This window comes from Myxine glutinosa, chromosome 10 (assembly GCF_964187855.1).
Source record: "Myxine glutinosa chromosome 10, kmMyxGlut1.1, whole genome shotgun sequence".
NCBI classification, from domain to species: Eukaryota; Metazoa; Chordata; class Myxini; order Myxiniformes; family Myxinidae; genus Myxine; species Myxine glutinosa.
This window is the reverse complement of record NC_136270.1, coordinates 68,975,992-69,002,083: the sequence shown is the minus strand read 5'-3', so window position 1 is coordinate 69,002,083 and position 26,092 is coordinate 68,975,992. Positions and strand designations below refer to the sequence as shown.

The window sequence follows — 26,092 nt, the reverse complement described above, 5'->3', positions numbered from 1 at the left end:
ATATACACGTACAGTGCAGTATATGTTCCCTCTCTTTTTTCTTCTCCTTTTGCTGAGTTCAAATGTCCTTTTCTCATTGTTTGGGCTACGAGTTGAAAATAACATCACATTTTGTATATTTTTATTTTCTATTGACATAATTTGCCCATCCCTTTACATCAAAGCTATAGGCAAAAAGAGTACAGGCACCACTGGTGAATGTTGAAGATATGTTACCTTAGCGTCGCTGACCGTAGGAATGGGCTTGTTTGTGTTCCTTTTGAGGGCATCCTGATGGACGGTGGCATGAAACTTAATTGGATTTGAAAAGGTGAGATTGTTGTGTTTGTTTGTGAAAATAAATGCGTGCATTATGTGGTTATAGTGCGGGGATCACAATGCATGGTGACCACTGTGATTACGGCAACTGTTGATACGCCTGATATGCAAAAAAATGAGGATCTCATGGCTGAACTATCCAGTTTCGACACAGTAGTTTGACCTGTCGTTACTACCATGGGATTATGGGAAATCGAAGGTTAAGCATGCGATGTCATTCATTAGAGTGGTCCACATTCTGCTACCTCATAATCAGGTGAACGCTGAATTAAATGTGTCCTTTTTAAATTAATCGGCTGATGGTCAGGTCATGACTATGTTGAAACCTTCAACTGCTCCTGCTGTTTCCTTCTACCGTTCCTCTTGGTCCTCCTCTTCCCACCACTTTCCTACCAACAATGCATGGTTGCCGTACCGCAGCATATTCGGCCGAGTATGTTTCAAACCTCACAAACATTCACATTGCAGTTTCTCAGTGATCAGGTACTTCGTCTGCAGAAGTATTAGTGTCTGATCACATTCCCTTTAGAATGTGATCTATACTCTGACGTTCGACAAGTTAGGGGCAAACCAATCAAAAGTGGAGCTCCACGTAATACACACTGGCCCTCAATCTTCTCTTGTCCCAAACAATGTATGGGTATGACTCCTGCAGCAGCATAAATATTGTCGTGTATATTGTTTTTGGCCTTATCTTTCAATTATGACGAATCACTTTTAAAATAAAAAAAATTCTCGTATCCTGATCTAGATCTTCACCAAAACCGAATCAATTCTTCCTTGTCAAACACCCAACCTCTCCACCAAGTTTCGTTCGAATCGTCCATAACTTTTTGAGATATCGTGTTATATATCGGTTTTAGCATTATCACTCAATGGTGAAGTTCCCGGTGTGTACCCCGGTTTAGAATAGGAACACCGTATCCCTGCGTGTCGTAAGAGGCTACTAAAAGGGTTGGCGTCAGGAAGGGCATCCGGCCATAAAACATTGCCTCAAAAAGAGAACCATGACAATTACAACTACATATGGGCAGGGTACAGCCCGAAGTACCCCGTGGGCGACCCCACTCCCTCTCATCAAAAATCAAGGTGGGGAACCCGATCGAAGCAAGGGTGCAAATCACTCCATTTATGACGACGAAACGTTTGATGCCCAACGTAGAGATCGGTTTCTGAGGTTTGGGACATGGAATGTAGGGACAATGACAGGGAGATCAGGAGAAGTGGTGGAAGTATTGGTCAGAAGAAGAATGGACATATGTTGTGCGCAGGAGACGAGATGGAAGGAAAGTGGTGTGAGAATGGTGAAGCGTGGGCAGGGACAGAAATACAAGTTTGTGTGGCAAGGGTGCCCAGAAGGCGTGCATGGTGTTTGTGTCCTGTTTACTGAGGAGTTTGTAGACAGTGTGGTGAGTGTGACTAGAGTGAGTGAAAGGTTGCTGATGGTGAAAATGATGATTGGAAAGCTCTTGGTGAACGTCATCTTGGGATATGCTCCGCAGGTTGGTCGGGGCGATGAAGAGAAGGACAACTTCTGGTGTGCAATAAAGAAGCTGATGGAAAACGTGAAAGATAAGGAAGTTGTTGTGGTAGGAGGAGACCTAAATGGACATGTGGGAAGGAGTATGGACGGTTTTGAGGGAGTTCTGGGGGTTACGGATATGGTGTGAGAAATGGAGAAGGTGAAAGGATTTTGGAGATTGCTGATGGAGCTGGTTTGTTGATTTGTAATACTCAGTTCCAGAAAGAGGATAATAAGCTTGTTGGTGTTACATACACGTCAGGTGGGTCGACGACAACCGTTGACTACCTGATGGTGCATAGGCGAGATTGGGGACACCTCCGGGACACAAAGGTGATCCTGGGGGAGGCGGCTGTTTCACAGCACCACTTGTTTGTCTGCGACATAAGGGTGAAAGATGCGAGGAGAGCTCGGCGGGTGAAGTACCAACCGAGAATGAAGGTTGTGGAGGTTGAAAGAGGTGACAGTGAGGGAGGCAGTAAAGAGAGGCTGAGTATGGTCGAGGATGATGTGGTTGAACTTGAAAGTGGTTGGATGTCAATGAAAGATAGTCTGTTGGGAGCCGTTGGTGAGGTATGTGGATGGACAAAAGGACCACCGAGGAACTCGGAAACATGGTGGTGGGATGATGAAGTTGGAAAGAGGATTGACAAGAAGAGGAAGAAGTTCAAGGAGTGGCAGAAGCAAAGGTGCAAAGGTGCAGGAGTCATGTAGGAAAATGTTCGGAGAACGCTTGGATTCGGAAGAGGGTCAGAGAGCGGTATTCAGGATTGCAAAGCAGATAGCGAAAGAGGTGTGATGTGATGGGGGTGAGTTGCTTGAAGGATGAAGTGGGACAAATTGTTGTGGACCCAGATGGACTTAAAAGAAGATTGAAGAGATATATGGAAATGCTGTTGAATGCAGAGAATGAATGGGATGGCAACATAGAGAGTAACCCAGTTTTAGGACCGGCAGAGAAGATAACTGAGAAGGAAGTTGAGGAAGCGATAAAAGCAATGAAGAGTAGAAAAGCGGGAGGACCAATGGGAGGTGTGCGAGATATGTTGAAGGCAGCAGGAAGTTGGGGTGTGAAGAGAATGATAGAGATCTGTAATCTGGTGGTGAAAGAAGGCCACATTTCAAGGATTGGGAACTGCGTACCCTCGTCCCTCTATACAAGGGGAAAGGTGACCCTCTGGACTGTGGCTCGTATCAAGCGATATAGTTACTGGAGCATGGAATGAAGGTATTGGAAAGGGTGTTGGAGAGGAGGATAAGGAAGAAAGTGAAGATCGATGAAATGCAGTTTGGATTTATGCCAGCAAGAGGAACGACAAATGCGCTTTTTATTGTAAAGCAATTGCAGGAGAAGTACTTGGAGAAAAGCAAGATGTTGCTTCTTGGGTTTGTTGATCTGGAGAAAACATTCGATAGGGTTCCACGCGAAGTAGTGCCTTGGGCATTGAGGAAGTTAGGAGTGGAGGAATGGTTGATCAGAGTAGTGATGGCAATGTACGAAAGAGTGTGCACAGCTGTAAGGACGAAGGATGAGAACAATGGTGAGTTTGAGGTGAAGGTGGGAGTGCATCAGGGGTCAGTATTAAGTCCACTACTATTTGTAGCTGTGATGGAGGTGCTGGCTCGGAATGTAAAGGAGGGTTTACCGTGGGAGTTGTTGTATGCAGATGATCTGGTGTTGATTGCGGAAAGTATGGATGGACTGAAGGAGAAGATGAACAAGTGGAACGAATGTATATAGACAAAAGTTCTGAAGGTGAATATCGGAAAGACAAAGGTGATGGCAAGTGTTAAAGCATGTGGTGAGGTGGAAAGAAATGGGAAGTGGTCGGGTGCTGTGTGCAGGAAGGGTGGCGGAGTGAACTCCATTCAATTTACAATGTGCGCATTGTGGGTTCATCAAAAATGTAGTGGTTTGAGAGGGTCATTAACCAGTGTGGCAGCTACATTGAAGTGTAAGATGTGCACAGAGGGAGCTGCAGATGGAGGAAATGTTGAGTTGGATCTTGGAGACAGCGTGAAGCTGGAAGGTGTGGAAACATTTTCCTCCCTAGGAGACATGTTGAATGGAGAAGGTGGATCAGACTCGGCAACGGTTGCTTGAGTGAGATGTGCATGGAAGAAGTTTCGGGAACTGAGTGGCATGCTGATGAGGAGGGGAGTGTCGTTGAAGCTGAAGGGAAAGGTGTATGCTGCATGTGGGAGAAGTGTTATGATTTATGGGAGTGAGACATGGGTAGAGCAGCAACGAAGGCTGGAAAGGGTGGAAATGTGAATGGTTCGGTGGATGTGTGGAGTATCGTTGAGAGAGAGGAATACAAATGATGAACTGCGAAAGATGATGGGAATAGAGCCTGTGATGGAAGCTGTGAAGAGAAACAGGTTGAGATGGTTTGGTCATGTGTTGAGGAAGGATGAAAGTGGCTGGTTGAGAAGAGTGATGGAAATGAATGAAGAAGGAGGTTGAGGACCGGGAAGACCGAGAATGACTTGGCTAAAGGTGGTGGAAGAAGAAATGTGGGCAAGGGGGTTAACAAGGGGAGATGTAGAAAATAGGACAAAATGGAGAAGATTGTCATGGGGACTGCAAGGCCAACCCCCACTCTAGCAGTGAAAATGGCCTTAAAATGCCTGTTGTTTGTTTTTGTACAAGTATTTTGTTGAAGGTGAAGTATTTTATTGCTCTTTAACGGCCACTATTATCCCATCTTGTGGGGTCGGCCGGGGGAAGCTAAGCCCAAGTCTTTCACGAACCGGCCTGGCCAGGCCTGACATTCGAGTATCACTTAAAAAGGTCTCGGATGCAGATTCAGATCTTCACCAAAATCTAATCATTTCGTCCTTGTCACATACACAACCTCTCCACCAAATGTCATCCGAATGCGTCCACAACTTTTTGAGACATCCTGTTCACATGCAGACAGACAAACAAACAGACAGGGATGAGAACATAACCCCCATCCACTTTCGGTGGCCGAGGTAACAACTATATCAATGTCTACTGTATGTAGAGTTACTTTCTCACAACCTTGGCCTACAGCATGAGCTGTGTGCAGGTGCATTTGGGTATCTGCTTATTCATGGCTGCAAGGAGAGAGCTCACTTGTGTCTTTTTGAGGCCTACAAACATTGGGTCCCTGTGTGGCAACTAACAGCTTGTCTGTTGCAATCTGTACAGCATGCTTTGGCAGAAATGCAAAGAGAACCGACTCATACTCGACTCAAAGAAACTGCTGCCAGTTTGTTGGTGGGCAATTTTACCCTTCAACTCTTATTCCAGCACCTTTCCCAAGCTTCCTTATTGTCAGTGATTTCAAGCTGATCTTGAAATACTAATCCCACACTATGTGCACTCAACTAGACCTTTTGATTTGGCCATGGATGTATGATATGAAGAACTTCAATGTATAGTCAAAGGTTTTGGCACCAGCTGGTTTCGGCATGTTGACAACTGCAGCTACATCAAAGCTGATGACATCAGTCTCTGGAATATCACGTCAAATATCACCACAGGTTTCAAGACAGCTCAAGAGATCAGACGTTTTACCGAGATGTAGACTGCATGAAAACATAGGGGTAGAAACCATTTTTGTTTGCTCTTTTTCTTGTTGCATCATGTGTTCTTGTGAAGATATCGAAAAAAATGTGTTTTTTTGCTAAAGACGGCCCCAAAATGGCCACCACGGCCGACATTGGGCATTTTCACAATGGCTCCACATGAAAAAAAATTTTTTAGTAGTGCAATATCTACAAGTGTGCCAAGTGTCATACTTTCATGAGAAAGTCGTAAATCTCACACAAATCAACTGTACCTATAAGAGGTGTTGACTTGATCATAGTAGGTCATAACAGCCATGCATCAGATAGGAAATAACTAAGTTAGGGGCATGTCTGTTAGCATTACTTGCTGGGAGACGTTAAGGATTCCATGAGTAGGACAGTTATCACTGATACCTTGGACAAATTCCATATACGTGCTCAAATGATGACCCATGACCATGAAACTCTTAATAGTTGCTACATTGTAGCTATAGTAGCTGGCAGCGTGAAATTGGCATATCCTTGTGTTAACGTTTCTGCTTTACTAATATTTAAATCTGACGGATATACCAATCAAGGATGGGTGATGGGATTGTATCAGATTAGGTAGCACAGGAGGGCCGTCAAACAACAATACAATCACGTGACAAACTAAATAAACAAGACGACTTCTTGCAGAGCACGATACTTGCAAAATCCACCCTTCTCCCCCCCAACTCCCTCCCCGCCCCCCAAAAAAGGTTGTCATTGATCCATCAAATTATCCATTTATTTATTGTCCAAAAAATAATAATAATAATTCATCAACATTAAAATTGACGATCTTGATCAAAGCTCGGGTCAATACAATGAAACGCGACGATTTTTCAGATGAAAATCGATGATTTTAGAAGTTTGACCTCAAAAATAGTTGGTTTCCTAATTCAGTGATGCATTATGTAATTGCTGTTTAATTTCCAATTGAAAAAGATGAAAAGTGATGATTTTTCAGATGAAAATTTTATGATTTTAGAAGTTTGACCTTGAGTTGACTTTTGACCTCAAAGTTAGTTGGTTTCCCGATTTAGTGACTCAATATGCAAATGCTGTTCAATTTTCAAGTCAATTGGATGAAACATGGCGATTTTAGAAATTCGACCTCCAGATGACATTTGACCTCAAAATCAATAGGCTTCTCACATGTAACGACCACTACAACTTGGTGAAGTTTCATGACCATCAGTATAGAATCATGACCTGTAGGCGAATGACAGACAAGTAAACGGACAAACAGACAGAATAACAAACTCAACCGACCAATACACTTGAAAAATCTTCCATTTTGCAAGTAATGAAGACAAGGACGATAACAACAATAATCCGTGATGGTTTGGGCTTGAAGTGCCACCCACCACTTTGAGAAAAGTATGTTGTCGACTGGGCCGAACAGAATAGATGTAGGAGTAATAGGTACATGTACAGTCACGTGAAAAAGTAAGTACACCCCATGTAAAGTTTTGACTTTTTCAACATATTTCAACATACAGCTATTTGATCTTCATTTCAACAATATTGACAGACAAAGGTGATATAATATAACAAATATCATGAAACATTTACATTTTGTATGCCATTGTATAATTTAAATAAACATAAATGCAAATTTCACATGTGGAAAAAGTAAGAACACCCTTGGCTCTAAGAGGTGGTATTGCCCCCTTTGGCAGAAATAACCTCAAGTAGGCGTTTCTTATAACTGTCTACCAGTCTCTGACATCGACTGGGAGAAAATTTTGCCCACTCCATGCAGAATTCTTTCAGCTGTGCGATGTTTGAGGGGTTTCTCGCATGCACAGCTCATTTCAAATCCCCCCACAACATCTCGATGGGATTTAGATCCGGGCTTTGACTTGGCCATTCCAGAATCCTCCATTTTTTTCTTTTCAGCCATTCCTTGGTGGATTTACTGGTATGTTTAGGGTCATTGTCATGTTGCAAGGTCCACCTACAGTAGAGCTTCAACTTTCCGACAGATGGCCTCACATTATCCTCAAGCACCCTCTGGTACAATGAAGAATTCATAGTTGATTCTATGATGGTGAGCTGCCCAGGCCCTGATGCAGCAAAGCTGCCCCAAACCATAATATTTCCACCACCATGCTTTACAGTTGGTATCAGGTTCTTGTGGTCAAATGCTGTCTTTGGTTTTCGCCAAACATGTCTTCTGGTACTGTGGCCAAATAGCTCTACCTTTGACTCATCTGTCCAGAGCATATTGTTCCAGAAGTGCTGGTCATTGCCTAGGTGTTCATTGGCAAACTTTAGTCTTGCTCTGATGTTCTTTCTGGACAGCAAAGGTTTCCTCCTGGCACACCTCCCATGTAGATCAAATTTGTGCAGCCTCTTTCTAATGGTAGACTCGTGCACTTTGACATCCACAGTGGCAAGAGCTACCTGTAGGTCCCGTGATGACATTCTGAGGTTCTTAGAGACTTCTTTCAGCATCTTGCGGTCTGCTCTCGGGCTGAACTTGCTGGGGCGGCCTGGCCTGAACAAGTTGGCAGTTGTTTGGAATCTTCTCCACTTGTAGATGATCTTCCGGACAGTCAAATGATTGATTTCAAATTGTTTGGAGATCTTTTTAAATCCTTTCCCAGACTCGTAGGCATCTATAACCTTCTTTCTGAAGGCCTCAGAGAGCTCTTTTGATCTAGGCATGGTGATGCCGCACACTTCAACAACAAAGAGCAAACCAAACTAAATGTCTGAGGTTTAAATAAGACAGGTTCCTGCAATATCCTCTCTAACGATGTTCTAATCATTTGCACCTGAGCTGGTGCACCTGATTCTAATTTTAGGTATTTGAAGTAGTGATAAATGTGGGGGTGTACTTACTTTTTCCACGTGCAAAATTTGCATTTATGTTTATTTAAATTATACAATGGACTACAAAATGTAAATGTTTCATGATATTTGTTATATTATATCACCTTTATCTATCATTATTGTTGAAATGAAGATCAAAAAGCTGTATGTTGAAATATGTTGAAAAAGTCAAAACTTTACATGGGGTGTACTTGCTTTTTCACGTGACTGTAGATGCCACAAGCAGAATTATCCATATGGTTTGATTTTGTTTTCTCTTCTGCCTCGATGAGGGGCTAATGGACGAAATGTGAGCCGCACTTTGTTTCCCTCTTATTAAGTTTTAGTTGATAAAATACCAAAGTTGACTTTTACTTTTGCTCGCATTATTTCAACTAGCAACGGTACCTGCCCTACGGGCGGGGCTTCAATTGTGAGGCCCAAATGAAAAGCCAAAATATCAGAAATTGAAGGCTTTTTTATTTTAAACGATTCATATAAACATCCGTTAAATCATATCACACGCAAATCATCAAAATCTAAACAGTACATGGCGCCCATTTTGAAAAAAGATTGAATTCTGCAAAACGGAAGCGGCCGCTACATGTCTTTCTCAGTCGCACGTTTATGTGTGAAGAGTGCGCGCCGAATCTGTAACACGGAAGCGGCCGCTACACCTGTTTCTCAGTCGCTTTGCACATGCTGCCGTGTTCCTTCGGAGCCGCATGTTTCTATAGGAAGAGTTCGTCAGGAGTCGATCTACTCTCTCCTGGTACGTAGAATTTCAACAAAAGCCACATCACTGTTCATATCGGTAAATATTATTCCATTGTGTTTGGAAAAACTGGAAAATTGGAAAAATTGGAAAAATTGGAAAATTGGAAAAACAACATCGCCTACTTTACTCCAGGATGTCCCAAGATTACCCACCCAAAATATCTTTGCGATCGGTTCAGCCGTTTTTGCGGTACCTTCGAATGGACGGACGGACATTTGGTGAATTATAGTAAGAAGAAGAGGTAGTCACCTTGTGACATTCATAAGGACAGTTACAGGAAAGTGAGGAAGGAAGCAAACATAAAAATAAAAGAAGAATGTACCCATTCAAATCAAGTTGCATATTCACTCTTCTCTGCAAATACTTAGTCTACATGCCACTCTTAGTCATCGCACGTTTTGTGCATGAAGATGTTTGTTTTCTTTGCATTCTGTTTTACAGGAATGAATATCGACTCCAAAGAGGACGACAGTGTTCAACAAAGAATGCTATGGTGCTCTTGCCTATCCTCATGACAGCGTCCATCATAATTGTGTTGTCAATGCCACAGTTCCTCGATGAAGATGCTGCTATGGCAGGTGAGAGATTGAGATAGAGACGGAGAGGGAGCTGTGGGAAATTGACAGATATCTCTTCAAAATTATTTCAGCCTGTTATCTTTGAATCTCTTCATAAGTATACACTCCTACAATACGCAACACACGAAGACGAATAAAATTACAAACTTATACTCTCACAGTACACTCAAAATATTACGTTTTTAGCTTATCTGGACTTTAGTCCGGTGAGCTTATGTGACTGAGCATTGGCCGTCGGTAAGTCAGTCAGTGAGTCTGTAAAACAACTCAGCAAAATTGTATGACGTCATTGACTGTTTGTCCTTCCTAATCCAGGTGGGCTTCAGGACCCATGATTATATACCCACGAACAAAACACAATATCATTCATCAGTTGAAGATTCTAGCATCACTCATTTTTTTCAGCCCAAGAAACCCTTTTCAGCTCTAGAAAGAGAGATAAGTGGAAAGGATGGAGTGGATTATCTGCAAATATAAAAGGTAGCTTAACAAGAGTTGCCTCACCAAAGTAACCATTGATTCTAGAAAGATCTGAAAAATTCCTCTTGACTGAGTGCCTGATTTAATGACCAACAAGACCAACATCTGGCCGGCACCATCCATCATTGAGGTTTCAACCTTTCCATTCCAGAACCTCTCAGAAGCAAAGGCCGTCCAGTCAATGGAGAAAGGGAGAGAGACATAGAAGGAGAAAGAGAGAGAGACAGAGACAGAGACAGAGACAGAGACAGAGAGAGAGAGAGAGAGAGAGAGAGAGAGAGAGAGAGAGAGAGAGACTGACTGTTTCTTCCTTTTATTACAAGAGTACAGAAAATCAGTTATGTTCAGTCATAAAGAAACAAAACACAATAAAAATGGTCTCAAGGAAAAGTTATTATCAAATCATCATCATCAAGTGTGCATATGACATCATTAAAAACCCACTTTTCTTTAAAACATGTTAAATTCTTGTTCATTTTAAAAAACCGGTATTCTAGCTTTAGTCTTGCATTTACAAGAGCCTTAAGGGTGAGCAGTACATCATATGACGAGTCAGAAGCGTTTCCCATTTTTTTCTTCCTGGATTTATAAATTGCAAACTTGGCCTGGCCAATTAAAAAATTCATTAAAACCACATTTCTAAGGGAAGACGGTCCTAAAACACCATAAATAAAAACATTGTGATTGAAGAGGGAACCAAGCTTCACAAAGCGTTCCTGAAGGAATGTAAAAAGAGGTTGCAATCGTTCACACTCAAGGTATATATGCGGTAGGGTTTCAATGGATGCACAGAAAGGGCATAGATTAGAGTTAGCAGTAGAAAACCGGTTCAGTAAAACATTATAAGGTAAAATCCAGTGTACAAGTTTCCATTGAATATCTCCAACATACTTTGGAGTAGGCAAGAGATAAAAACTTCGCCAATTGGGGCAATTGGGTGGTATTGGGGGTAAAACATCCCGCCATTGAAGCCTCGGGTGCTCAGAAAATGTTTTTGCGTATAAAATTTTAACGTACGCGTTGTACAAAGTTTTCTTTGGAAAGGCGGGAAGGGATAATGCAGTATCATCAGGGCTGTTCAGGCCAGGGGACAGATTAAGTGGCGGGCTGAAGACTAGGAGTTTGGGGAAGTCACCCGCTGTTTCCTCGGGGGAAGGGCCAAGTTCCTCGCAGGTATTACGATACGTTGTGGATATCCCTTGAAGGAACCGAGAGATGATCCTGACAGATTTTATTCCGGTTTTTTGTGCCACAGCGGCAGCACTCAGCCGGCAGCTCCCAGACTCTGTCATGAGGTCTTTCACTCGCAGCAGCTTGGCATCAACAAAACGTTGAACGAGTCCCCTATTATTCAAGCTGTTTTCCAGGAAGGGGTTGTAGCATAGGGGCTCATTCAACAACATTTCCATGTTGTATGTTGCCATTTCACGGGAAAAGGACAGGGCTTGCCAGGCGTTCATCACCCCTTGGTAAAAGGTGGGCAGCAAGGATGAATCGATTTGATGAGGGTTCATCAAGAAAAGTTCTCGGTCATAACCCAGCTTGCATGTAAGCTGCGATATGCAGTTAGCCAGAGGCCTCCAGAGTAGGGCTTCATCTCCATATACAAGTTGGTGCACGATATGAAGCCGGAAGGCCATAATCCGGCTGCGGATATCAATAAGACCTTGGCCACCTTCAGTGAGTGGTAAGTATGCCACGGGGGGTTGGAGCCAGTGTTTCCCGCTCCAGAAAAAGTCGACAATGCTCTTTTGCAGTGTAATAAGAAGGCTCCCGGGCGGTTGTAGGCATATCATCTTATGCCATAGCATAGAGGCGACAAGATTGTTAATGACGAGAGTTCTTCCGTGGTACGGAAGTTAAAAAAGAAGTCCTTTCCAGCGGGCCAGTTTTGCCATTACCTTGTCCGGTAATCCCACCCAGTTCTGCTGCTCAAAGGTGTTGTCTCCGAGGAAAATACCGAGGTATTTAATGCCACTTTTCTGCCAGTTCACTCCTCCTGGTAGGACAATTGGCGGGCAATCTCCAGGTCCTATCCAAAGGGCTTCACTCTTCTTCCAGTTTACCTGGCCTGAACAAGCCTGACAATATGTTTTTAGTGCCTGAGCCACCGCAGTGACGTCAGCACTATTTTTTATATAAATACAGACATCATCTGCATAGGCAGAGACTTTTAGCGGTGTGGTAAGAATTGATCCAGTGAAGCCAGAAATGTGCGTACGTAATTGGAGCAGAAGAGGTTCGATGGCAAGAGAGTATAAAAGTCCAGATAGCGGGCAACCTTGCCGTACTCCCCGTTGTTCAGCAATGGGGCTACACAATACTTGATTAATTTTAAGAACACTGGATATATTACAATACAAAAGTTTAACGTACGAGATAAAAATAGGTCCAAACCCAAAATTCTCTAAAACTCTAAAAAGGTACATGTGGTCAATACAGTCAAAGGCTTTTCCTTGGTCAATAAAAAACAGACCAACATTCATATTAAAATTGTTACAAAACCGAATGGTATCACGGATAAGAAAGATATTATTAAAAATAGTACGTCCAGGAATACAAAAGGATTGATGTTCTCCTATTAGTACATTCATAAAAGGTTTCATTCGATTAGACAAGGCTTTGGCTAAAATTTTATAATCCGTACATAAAACGGAAATAGGACGCCAGTTCTCTATAAGTTGAGTGTCCGCTTTCTTAGGAATTAAGGTGGTGACTGCTCTCCGGCAACTCCACGGCAGTTGTCCATCCTCTAAACATTCATTCAATACCCGCAGTAGGTGAGGTCCAATGGCGTCCCAAAAAAACTGGAAAAATTCACTAGTCAGCCCATCCAGTCCAGGGGCTTTATCAGGTTCCAAGGCCTTCAAGGCAGCGGTAAGCTCAGGTAACCTAAGAGGATCCTCCAACTGCTGCTTCTGATCCTCCGCCAATGTTGGAAGGTTAGAAACAAGTTCCGATATTGCATCCTGGTTAATGTCATGCCGCATAAACCGTTGTTTAAAATGTTTCCGGGCACATTCCCTGATTCTGCCCTCTTCATAAAGGAGTTCCCCATCATGGAGCAAGCGTGTAATCATTGACGAAGAGGCCCCCCTTTTAAGGCTGAAGAAGAATTTGGTTGGAGCATCAAGGTCGTGTATGAACCTCATCTTCAGGCGCAATAAAGCATTTTGTGCTCGCCTTTCGGATATGGAATTCAGTAAGGCCGTTTTTCCATGGATTTGTTGCCTCATTCCCTGGTAGCTCACACTTGCAGTTCCGTGAAGCTGTTCCTGTAATTCCAGGATTTCATCTTCAAGTAAGGTTGTGGTTTTTCTTTCCTCTTGAACACCATACGTACGATATTGTTGGCAGAACAGTCTGATGTGCGTTTTGGCATTATCCCACCATTGTCTGAGGTTTGAGAAATTCCCTTGGGAGGCAACCAGAATATTCCAAATTTCCGGAAAAATGTCCTTAAAGGTACTATCATCAAGTAAGTTGTTATTAAATTTCCAAAAAGCACTCTTGTGTTTCGGGCAGGGGGCAGAAATTTTGAGAAATGTTGCGCTGTGGTCCGAGAATCCTGATGGGCAAATTTTGGATGACAGAACGAGGCGTTCAAGTGGAGGATTAATATAAAACTTGTCCAAGCGAGCAAGTACAATATTACCCTGAATGCATCGACACCATGTGTATTGCCTGATTGATGGGTGCTGTACCCGCCATATATCTGTCAAATTCATTTGTTTTAAAAATTTGGTGAGAGGGATTGTGGAGGCAGGATGGGGCTCTGCACTGTTCCTGTCTAGTTGGGGTTGGAGGGTGCAGTTAAAATCTCCACCAATACAAACATGATTGTCTTGGTTTTTTAGGGCGTTTTGGCTGTCGAGGGACGTTAGGTGTGTCCCAAGGTCATTAAAAAAAACTCGCCGAGCTACAGGCATACTTGGGGCATAGATATTAAAAATAGTATAGAATTTTCCACAGTAGTGGAATTATAGGGATGCTAGGGATCCCTTGTGTATTTCGTCGAATTTAAGCGATGAAGGCGAAAAGGAGGGGCTAAGAATTATTGCGACACCGCCTTTGCGGGAGTCACCGTTACTAAAGAAGGACAGACCGGGGAAGAGCCCACACCACTCTGCGACACAGCAGTCGTTGGCATGGGTCTCTTGTAAGAGGGCAATGTCAACTTTCTTCTGTAATAAAAAATCCCTTACTTGAACTTTACGGACAGAGCTACATCCTCCGTTAATATTCAAGCTACAAATGGAAAAACTCATTACAGCTATAAGGAGGAGTGACCACCACTCAATTTTTTGATAGCAGTTCATTCTTAGCTTTTTGCAACCACTTCTTTAAACGGTGACGTTGGGAGGAATTGAAATTAAAAACGTGGGGCCGTTTTACCATCAGTCTAGCGGAATGTATAAAATCAGGTAGCTCCGGAAAAAAGGTTTCTATAACAACATTCCTTTTTCGGAATGTGTCCTTAAGAAACCTTTTTATCTCGGAGGGAGGGATTGGAGGGATTTCTTCTTCCTTAAGGCTACCACATTCACTAACAGAGTCATCTATATCAGATGGCTCAGATGGTGTGTCACACTGGTTTTCATCATTTATCTCCTCACCGTCATCACATCCCTCCACGTTATCGGATGGGGCATAGTCCATAGAGGGAGGGGACGGGGAGGGAGAGAAATGAGCCATCTTCAGGGGAGGGGGGGAGGGGGGAGGGGGGGGGGGGGTACTAATTTTTGCGGTTCAACCATATCAGTTTCTAGGTCAGTAGACAAGGGCGAGGATTCATCCACATCTATGTCCTCCAATACCGAGAAATGATTTTCTGTGACGAGGGACAAATCTAGGCCAGAGAGGAGGGGCTGTCGGTTTTCAGTTTGTAGGTTTTTTAAAGAGATGACCGTTTTCATCTGTTGTTTGCAGATGTCTTTTTCCTTTTGGGCAGACTAACTGAAACTCGTCCTGGTTAGTGGGAAGAGATTGCAAGGGTTTGGGGGAGGGGGGGGGGGGGGAGGACGTGATCATCGGGAGGGGATTCCCATCGGCTACCAGGGCGAGAGAGGTAGGATCAGTTATAGCGGGCAACAAGTTGGACAATGTCGCCTGGGGGGTGAGATCTATCGTTAACAGGAGATGGCTGCAATTAGATCCTTCAGTAGAGGGAGGGGCCCCTGTTTCAAGGGGAGGGGAAGGGGGTACGGCAGGGGGGTTTGGATTGGTGGTAAGAGGGCTTGGGTCGGTGGTGGACAGATTAAGATCAGTGGTGGTAAGGCTTGGGTCGATGGTGGGAAGGTTCGGGTCGGTGGTGGGAGGGCTTGGTTCGGCGGCGGGAAGGCTTGGTTCGGTGGTGGGAAGGTTTGGTTCGGTGGTGGGAAGGCTTGGGTCGGTGGTGGGAAGGCTTGGGTCGGTGGTGGAAGGGTTTGGATCGGTGGTGGGAAGGTGGGGGGGGGGGTGCTTATTCCCGGTTCGGAGGGGAGGTTGCACTTGTGGAGAATTCTCTTTTCGGGGGCAATCATGCTTAACATGCCCAAATTGTCCGCAGCCAAAACATTTTAGAACGTTGGTGGACACGTACACTGTATATTCGTTCTGTTGATGTTTTAATTTTATTATAAGGTTTAAATCCTTCTGGGAATTTTTTAAAATCATAAACACTTGCCGCCGGAATGAAACCATGTGCCTTAAATCGTTGTTTCGTGACCCGAAGGGAATCATGGAGATACGAGACACGATGGTACCGTATCGGGACAACTCTTTAATTAGTACATCGTCGGATACAAATGGGGGGCAATTTGATATCACGACTTTTATCGCTGGGCTATCTAGTGGGGAAATCATTACAAATAAATCTGGATCGATTGTCAAACCCTGTTCGACATTTTGTGGGACACAATCCACGTCGGACAAAAAAATAACGATCCGCTTGTTCATCCGCGAAGCGGCAACAACCTTGTCGATCCCGACAACACGACCGGTTGCGAGGACAACGTCCTCGACACTAACCTCACGTTCCGGAGGTACACAAAAGAACCCGTGCTCACGGGTCAGGCTCTGAAAGGCCGTAAATCGAGATAGTGCAGCTGCCATGCTGGAACAGCTGCACTTACAACCCCTCCCCAACTCGGGGAGGGTGAATATATAATACAATCTTCCCTACCTGAACTCCGGGAATGGGAAGCAATCAGACCTCTCCGATTTCCCTAACTTCGGAAAAGGGAGGCAATAAAACAAACTGAAGGAAAGATAAACGAAAGGAAAAAAAGGAAATAGAGGTTTAAGATGAAGGAGCAAACACCGATCGGGCGACGCCCAAAAACGGCGAACCCTTACCAGCAATCACCCTGTGCTCTCCGGCTCTCTCTCCCGTCTCAACTTATATGGGAATCACCAGGAAGACTCCACGAACAGGCACAAGGACACAGAGGGGCGAAAACGGGGGGGGGGGGGGGGGAATGAAGCAACAACACAGAGCACTCACAGGCCTCCACAAGCAGACGCCATGACAGTACAACCAGCATACAAACGGCCAGCAGGTGGCGACAGAGAGAGAGACAGAGAGAGAGAGAGAGAGAGAGAGAGAGAGAGAGAGACTTTTGACTTTTGTGTCCTTTTATTATAAAAGTATAAACCCAAAGTATTCCGACTCCACTTCACATACAAATCACAACCTCATTTCCAATGCATTTGCACAAAACACCCCCCATGCCCCATAACTCTTCAAACACAAGAAGGTTCCCCATGCTTACATGATAAGCATGTTCGAGCTTTATACGTGCTGACACCATCCCGATGAAACAAAAAAGTGCATTTTCATTTTTTCCACTACCTAATCTGGCTTTTCTGGTTTTATAAATTGCAAACTTAGCAATTCCAAGCAAAAAATTCAAAAGAAAAATCACAGAGTTTTTCCTAGTATTACATGCAAGTCCATAAACAAAGATTGTAACAGAAAAAACAATTTTGAATTTACAAAAGATTCGGCTCAGATACAGAAACAGAGATGACAATCTCTTGCACTCAATAAACGCATGATACAAATGTTCAACATTACCACAAAAAGGACATAAATTAGACACAGCAGGGTTAAACTTCTGAACTAACACCTGTGTGGCCAGGGCGTGATGGACCAGTCTCCAATTTAGGTCTCCTGTACGTCCAACAGTAGGACTCCTGTACATTTCATCCCAATTTGGAGTGAGAAATGCTCCTGCAGGTAAAGACTCTTTCCACTTGTTCCTTAAGGGTGCTGCACAGCCCGGTAAGCACACCTCTAGACAAATTCTATACATTGCCCTTTTTCCCATGATGTGGAACACACTGGATTCTTCGCTGTGAGAGGAAAACACACCATGTTGTTCCTGGGCAGTGACTGAGAGTTCAGGGAAGGTTAAACGAAAGTCTACTTCTTCATTTACCCCATTCCACCCAATGTTTAAATCTAAAAAAGTCTGGGATACAATCTTTATGACCCTGCTCACTATTCTAATTGAACGCAAGCCAATTTTTCCAGAAACAGTGCTGGCAGACAACCATCGCTTTAAGGATAGCTCCATAAGATCTCGCACTTTATTAATCTCATTGTTCGTAAAATGTTCCATCAAAGCTCGGCTGGTAGATACTTCAGCGAATAGTGAGTTTTGGAACAATGGCTCATGCACAAACCTCCTGGGATCATAAGAGATCTCCAACCGCTGCACTCCTAGAGCTTGCCAGGCGTTCAGGAGAGACCGATGAAATGCAGGGAGCCGAGCTCTGTCGACCTGTTTCAAGTCCATAAGGAAAAGTTCCCGGTCATAGTCCATTCCACCTACTTGCCTGAGCAACGTATTCGTGAGAGGACGCCAGGGCACAACCTCGCTATACAGCAGACGTTTTATTGTCATTAGCCGAAAAGCCATTATTCGACTAGGGATGTGCACCAGGTTTTGACCACCTGAATTACGTGGTCTACACAGCACATCTGGCTTAAGCCAGTGGTGGCCTCCCCAGAAGAAGTCAACTAGACCCCTCTGAATGTTGGTGATCAGAGCTTGAGGAGGCTGGAGTGCTATGATCTTATGCCATACGATTGGAAGCACCAGGTTGTTTATTATCGTTACCCGTGCCTTAAGTGACAAGATATGGAGCATCCCTTTCCACTTTGATAGGTTCTGCTTAATGTTATCTAAGAAACCATCCCAGTTTTTCTTCATATAGCTTGCAGTTTCCAAATGGATGCCTAAGTATTTAAACCCATCCGTTTTCCATAACATTCCTCCTGGAAGAGTTGGGGGAACCATATGTGAAGCCTGTGACCCCGATAGGGTATCTGGGTACAGAGAAAGAGCTACACTTTTGTTCCAATTTACTCTTTCTGATGAAGCAAGTACAAATTTGGCAAAACACCAGGATAGCTCAAAAACATCTTCCTGGTTTTTAACCACAACACACAGGTCATCTGCATATGCTGATGTAACAATTTTGGAATTGTTTGACAAGGACAAACCAGATAAAGTGGTACGAAGGAGAGCCAGTAAGGGTTCGATGGACAGTGTGTACAACATGCCTGACAGTGGACAGCCCTGACGGATGCCACGCTGAAAGGGGAAAGGACGACACAGACTATTATTTACTTTTAGCAGGCATGATACATTGTTGTATAAAAGTTTTATGCAAGAAATGAATTTTTCTCCAAATCCTGCTTTCGTAAGAACTGCAAACAGAAAAGAGTGATCCACACTGTCAAAAGCTTTCTCCTGGTCAAGGAGTAATAACCCAAAAGCATGCGATGCACTTTGACCGATAGTAATCAAGTCTCGAACCAAGAAAATACTGTCATACATGGATCGTTCAGGTATGCAATACGTTTGGTCATTCCCAACTAAGAACGAGATGACCCTTTTAAGACGCATTGCAAGCATTTTTGACACAATCTTGTAATCAGTATTTAACAATGACACAGGCCGCCAGTTTGTAATCTGCTGCAAATCCCCTTTCTTGGGAAGAAGACATAAGACAGCTCTTCTGCAGCTCAAGGGCAATTCCCCCTGATTTAGGCTCTCGTGAAAAATCTCAATTAAAGCAGGACCCAGAACATTCCAAAAAACTTTGTAAAATTCAGCAGGAAGTCCGTCAATTCCGGGGGCCTTGCCGTCTTCGAGTTGTTTCACTGCTGTTGTGAGCTCCTCCAGAGAAATGTCACATTCCAGTTGGAGTTGCTGCTCTTCAGAAAGAGATGGGAGAAGTTCAATTATCTCATTTGCCATCGTTTTATCCACCGTTCTTGGAGTAAACAAGTTTGAGTAAAACTCTTGCAGTGAATGTTTAATGTCACTTTGGCGAGTCAGAACACCGTCGGGAGAGCGTAGACTCTGAATCTGCCGAGAAGTGTTGGCAGCCTTCTGCATTTTGAAGAAATCTTTGTTTGGAGTCTCGAGGTGTATTATGCTCATCCGCAGGTGAATCATTGCTACCGCCGCATGCTCTTTGACCAGTTCGGCCAGCAGGGTCTTTTTTTCTATCAGCTGCTGATATTGGTCACTTCCCAAAGATGTTCCAGCTTCTTGTTCATATTGAAGTACATCTGCATTTAGAGCACTTTTCAACCCAGACGTATTACTAGTGGCATACGAGCAATATTGTTGGCAGAAAATCCGAATTTGTGACTTGGTACAGTCCCACCACTGTCGCATATTGACATAGGAACACTTTTTCTTTTCTAATCCTTCCCATACCATTCTGAAGGCATTTTTAAAATGTTCATCTTGTAACAATTTCACATTGAAATTCCAGTGTGCACTCTAACAGCAATGACCAGGTAACATACAATCCATTGCAATCATATGGTGATCAGAAAAACCAGATGGAGTTATACATGTTCTCTTAACCAGATTCACCATTCCTTGGTTCACGTACAATCTGTCCAGTCGACCCATGGTTAACTGGTTTTTTGCACAGCACACCCATGTATATTGACGGGTGTTTGGATATTGTAATCACCATACATCTCTAAGTTTGTATTTTTTCACAAGTTGTGCCAAGGACTTTGCACTGGGTGGATGTGGCTCAGGAGTGTTCCTGTCCAGTCGAGGGTTGAGTGTGCAATTATAATCGCCCCCCATACAAATTAAACAAGTCAAATCAACAGTGCTTAAACAATCCGCTAATTTTGGAAGAAATAGAGCCCTTTCAGCGCTGTCACTGGGGCAATACACATTAATAATGCTAACCTTTTGATTGCTGCTAATAAAATCCACCACCATCAAGAAACCCTTACAAATCTCTCTATAGTGAATCTCGGATGGTTGAAGGCGAGGATGCAAGATTATTGCCACCCCCGCTTTAGCTTCTTCAACCGCACTGGAGAAAACATGGCACCCTTTAAACATTCTGCGCCACTCGTCTTCACAAGATTCGTTAATGTGTGTCTCTTGTAACATGAAAATATCAATCTTTTCTTTCTCAAATAGTTGTAACACCTCCAGACGCCGCATACAGCTGCGGCCTCCGTTTATGTTGAGAGACGTTACCTTCATTTATTCTTTATTAATTTTCCTCCTCTTGGAGTTCTTTTCCTGCCTTAGTGGCACACTTTCTCAACCGCTGAAATTGAGGTTCTGATATCCCAACTTGCTGGGGTTCACGAATCATGTTTCTAGTAATTTTTAGAAAAGCATGTAGGTTTGGGAAATAATCCTGAATTCTGACATTCCTTTTCCTGAAGGATTCATCGAGGAATTTTTTAACTTCATCTTCTGTAACTACAGTGTCCCCATCCCCATCCTCTTGGGCACAAAACCCACTACCTGACGAGGTAGAGTAGGGTTCATCAAAATCAAACGCATCATCTTTGTCATTCTCTTCCTGATGCAAACTTATTTCTGAGGCACAAATCTCCCCAGGATCAGAAACATGGATATCGTTTTCATTCATGTTTAGCTGCTCATCGTCATATGCAGCTTCCTTCTTATCATCCCTTTTATTTTGTTCGAAACGTGTAGGCTTACAGGTTTCCTCTGAGGGGCTGTCCAACTTATCTGTTTTATCATTACACCTGGCCATCCATGCGCCCACCTCTGTGACCATTACATTAATGTCATGTAAGACATCAGGGTTATCAATATCCCCACTTGTGTCCTCCTGAGATGCGCGAGGATTCTCGATGTCTATATCACACTCAGAACCCTCAAACAGTTCGGCAAGTGGTGCAAACGAATTGCTTAGATTTAAACCCGGTGCCGGTTCAGTTTGCAATCCCACACAGGTATTCTCTACACAAGCTCCATCTTGCAAGCTCGGCGACACGTTTGACACAACAAGTACCTTACTTTGCACTGTGCTTGCATCCTTCACGACGGGACATGAACGTTTATGTCCTTTTTTACGAACCACTGTTACGAACCCTTCCATATTGTCATCCGTACAGTCCTGTACAGTAGGAGAGGGATCAACCACGTTTGTCACACCAGCAGGTAGGGAGGAGTGGTCTACTGTTTCCTGTTCACCCATTGGTTGTGGGGAGGGGTCTACCATTCCACGTATCTCAGTAGGTGAGGGGGAGGAGTCAACTGTTTCCCGATCACCATTAGGTAGTGGGGAGGAGTCTACCATATCATCCGCCCCATTAGGTGGGGAGGGAGGAGAATCTGCAATCACCTGGTCTCGATTTTCTAATGGTCTCACCAAACCGGGACAGGAACTCTTTACGTGTCCGTAAGCTCCACACCCATAGCACGTCATAACGTCCGTGGAGGCATACATTCTATAAGTATGGCCATTAATCTTTGCATGCAAAACTACATTGAGCTTTTGCACATTTTCGGGCAATATCATGTAAACGACCCTTTTAAAAGTCATCACGTGTCGAAATTCACCCCTTGCCGAGTGTATCGGTGTTACATATTTATGGGAATGTATGTGAATTACTATTCAGGTCTTTGCTTATCAATGTGTAGTCGATTAAGGGTTGTTGTGGTTGGAGGGTCAGGAGCCCTTCTGGAAAAAGAGACCGGAAACGGAAGAAGAAAAGACACGAGGTGAAGAGAAGCGACGAGGATTCTTCTTCCTCGCCCCGCTCCGACGAGAGGTGGGACCGATATTGAGCCGTGTGGAAAAGCGGCGTTCCCGAGCCCGTCTGGCGAGAGGAGTTACCGGGACGGATACCTGCCCGGTGGACACGTCAAGCTACCGTGTGGCCGTGCACCGACCCAGTGTCTGGCACCGTTCGCGGCACCGTCTACAAAGACGCGTACGGGTCGCACGTTGGGGCCTAACCCGCGTTGCAAACGGCGTGTGGCGTCTGCCTGCTGTACAGTACCCGCTTCGCGTGGCCAAGAGGGGGCTGCAACCTTGGTTCCCGGTACGATACATGCCCGGTGGGAAAACGTCCACCCGGGGTTCGTTCAACCGCCCGAGAGCGGCGAAGCAGACCATCATCTTGGTCAGGATGGGCCCAGAGACATTGTGAGGGACAGAGACCAAAGGGGGTCGTGAGTACAAAAGGGGACACACGTATGTAAGATGGCCATCTTAATCATCTAGGGGATTGATTGATTGTTGAGTGTGAATTGTGGATGGTGGATTGCTCGGGGAATATATCCTTGATTGTATCATTGAAGTTGTATGGTATCATTACCCTTGAAATATATCATTGAACATCAGTTTTCTCTTGGGTGGAATTCATAGGGATTGCGTTGCGAAAGCGCATATATAATACTACTTTCTGGCGAAGTTCCTCTCACGGTCCGGGGGTCACCGAGACCAGGTAGTCACCGAGGGGACCACGTGACAGAATTGGGGGCTCGTCCAAATTACGATTTGCGGATTCGCAATTAGGTCTACGTCCGGGATCTAAAATTGTATAAAATAATAAAATAATATTTTTATTAATAAAAATTTATTAATTAAGTATTAATTGGTAAATTTTTGGGGAAATTGGGGTAAAGTCTTGGGTGAAGGTTAACAGGTGTTAACGATAGTCACCATGGCGTTTGTGGCACAGAACTTTGCGGTAACACCGAGTGAGGCACAGTTCCGAGCGTTACTAAAGTCGGACCTCTTGAAATTGGCCAAACATTTTAACTTGGAGGTCCGAACTAATTTGAGGAAGGCAGAGTTGCAGGCCACGGTGATACAATCTATGGTGGGATTAGGAACATGGGACGAGTTAGCCTGGGAGTGGCTACCCGAAGAACCAGAAGACGTTGAGCTCCGGAAACTGGAGTTGCAATTACGGAGCCAGGAACGGATCAAAGAAGAAGAAAGGAAAGCAGAAGAGAGGAGAGAAGAGAAACAAGCAGAGGAAAGGAGAGTGGAACGAGAACTCCAGGAAAGGTTAAAAGAAGAAGAAAAGAAAGCAGAAGAGAGGAGAGAAGAGAAACAAGCAGAGGAAAGGAGAGTGGAACGAGAACTCCAGGAAAGGTTAGCAGAAGAAGAAAGGAAAGCAGAAAAGGAAAGAGCAGAAGAAGAAAGGAGAGTGGAACGAGAACTCCAGGAAAGGTTAGAAAGGATGAAAACAGAGGAAAGGAAAGCAGAAGCAGAGGAGAGGAGAGCTGCAAGGGAACTCGAAGCAGAGGAGAGAAAAGCGGAAAGGGAATTGAAGGAACGTGACATGGCGCTTCAGCAAGAAATTAAATTCAAGGAGCTGGAGTTAATGAGAGAACGGGGAGAGGCACCACCCTTGCTGATGGGGTCGACACCTAACCAGAAAACCTGGGATGTGGGCAGACATGTGAGGCTGGTTCCACCGTTCAGTGAAAAGGAGGTCGCGAAATTTTTTTCACACTTTGAGAAAGTGGCTCGACAATTAAACTGGCCGGAGGAGGCCTGGACCATACTCGTGCAAAGTGTGCTGGTGGGAAAAGCTCAAGAGATTTATTCGGCGCTACCAAAGGACCAATGTGCAGATTATGAGGTACTGAAGAAGCACATCCTCAAGGCCTATGAGTTGGTTCCGGAAGCTTACAGGCAAAAATTCAGGAATGCCAGGAAGAGGGAGAGTGAGACCCATGTGGAGTTTGCCAGAGTGAAAGAAAACATGTTTGATCGGTGGTGTGAGTCAAAAGGAGTCGGGAAAGACTTCGAAACATTGCGTGACTTGATCCTGGTGGAGGAATTTCAGCAGTGTGTCCACGAGGACATCAAAGTGTACCTGCAGGAAAAGAAAGTACCAAAGTTGTGGGACGCAGCCACCATGGCAGATGATTATGCCTTAACCCACCGAATAGGGGTCCACGAACCTAACTCCTCGCCTAGATCTCCGCAGGGGAGGTGGGGAACAGCAGGTGCGGAGAACGACAATACATGGCGGCGGCCTCGAGAGGATTATGGGGACAACGCGGATACCCCACCTGTTCGAAATCAGAGGGATGCGGGCCCAAGACAAACTTATATTTCGGGGGGCCCGAGGCAGACCACGAGTTTTTCCTCCGGGCCTACTTGCGCTTTTTGCAAGAAACCTGGACACTTGATGTCCAGTTGTTACCGCATGAAAAGGGAAGACCCAGAGCGGAGTCCGACTATTACGACTCCAAATGCAATGGCCATTGTGAGAAATCGCCATCAAAAGGGTTACCAACCATTTATTTCAGAGGGGTTTGTGTCACTGGATGGAGCCTCGACTAACCGGAGACCGGTTAGGATATTGAGGGACACAGGTGCACATCAATCTTTAATGCTTGAAGGCATTTTGCCATGGTCCGAGGAGACGGCAACGGGGGATAGTGTTCGTTTACAGGGGATCGGGGGCGGGGTTAGTGCTCCACTTCATGTCATCCATTTGGAGTCCGATTTGGTGTCAGGACCGGTCACCGTCGGTTTACAAGCCACGCTTCCTGTAGAGGGTGTATCTGTGGTTATCGGGAATGATTTGGCCGGGGGTCAAGTTTATGGTAACCTGAGGGTTGGTAAAGAGCCCAGCAGGGAAAATAACACCACACCAGCTCGGGATGGCGACAAAAGTACCAAGTTATTTGTAGGGGGACTGAACTTCAAAACAGAGGAAGAAGTTCTGACCTCTGTCTTCAACAGATATGGGCCGCTGGTGGAAGTGCGGTTGGTAAGAGACAGGGAAACGCAACAGTCAAGAGGGTTCGGCTTTGTCACGTTTGCAAGCACAAAAGACGCCAGAGAGGCAGAGAAGAATTGGAATGGCAAGGATTTGGAGGGTCGGACCATAACAGTAGGGAAGGCATTTCGTAGGCGTCGAGAGGTCTACAGGAGGACAACTGGGCGGTAGTTTTGGTGGTGGCCGCAATCAATATTATTATGGAGGCTCCCTGAGTTACGGCAGCTCCCGAAGGAAGGATTGTCAAAGTAGTGGCCGAGAAGGAGACCGCTATTCATGGGACTACAGGGACAAGCGGTCCCACCATAATTATTCGGGAAGTTCTGAGAAGTTGAAGCACTGAATGCGGCGGAGCCGCCGAGCCAAGATTCCTACACGGATTAACCATGAACGCCGTTCCTAAAGGCGTCCATGTAGTGAACTTTCATGCACGGACTAACCGTGAACTCCACGTTCCTCAAGGCGCCCATGTAGAGAACTTTCCTGCACGGACTAACCGTGAACTTCACGTTCCTAAAGGCATCCATGTAGTGAATACTCGGCTTGGCCTCCCGGAAAAAGTGCTATCGAGTTGCTTAACTTTGGATCTTTGATCAACCCCTTAACCTTCATTCACAAGAAACTGACAGTCAAAGTCAGAGGGTCATGAGATGGAGTTTGGCTTGGCAGGAGTCCAACGGGAAATTGAACATGTAAAGGGCAGGGACAATGTCGTTGCTGGTGCTTAGTCCAGAGTGAGTTAATCTGGGGGGGTTGTGGTGAAATTTTGGTTGCTTTATTTTTAAGTGATAACTGTGCCCGGGGGGAACTGATAATGTGGGGGGGGTTGAGTTATCTGGTTGGTTTATCCAAGTTGGCCGGCAAAGAAAGTTTTCGCTGGGTTCAAACTTTCTTTCTTGAAGGGGGGGAGTGTTACATATTTATGGGAAGGTATGTGAATTACTATTCAGGTCTTTGCTTATCAATGTGTAGTCGATTAAGGG

At 44.6% G+C, this 26,092-nt stretch overlaps 2 protein-coding genes across 6 annotated transcripts in view; one reads left to right on the top strand and one right to left on the bottom strand.

Moving 5' to 3' along the window:
- LOC137434118 (myosin light chain kinase, smooth muscle-like) overlaps positions 1 to 26,092 on the bottom strand; it is a 281,545-nt gene that overhangs the window by 140,053 nt on the left and 115,400 nt on the right. The gene's annotated exons all lie outside the window — the stretch shown is intronic.
- LOC137434120 (carbohydrate sulfotransferase 8-like) overlaps positions 1 to 26,092 on the top strand; it is a 62,060-nt gene that overhangs the window by 4,000 nt on the left and 31,968 nt on the right. Inside the window, exons 1-2 of one of the 2 annotated variants that reach the window (XM_068126807.2) lie at positions 270 to 310; positions 9,444 to 9,580. In XM_068126807.2, the coding sequence (XP_067982908.1) occupies positions 9,493 to 9,580 (88 nt within the window). In that variant the 5' untranslated portion in view covers positions 270 to 310; positions 9,444 to 9,492. Of the gene's footprint in view, positions 1 to 269; positions 311 to 9,443; positions 9,581 to 26,092 lie in introns of those variants that run through there. The other variant, XM_068126806.2, reaches the window with a different exon arrangement.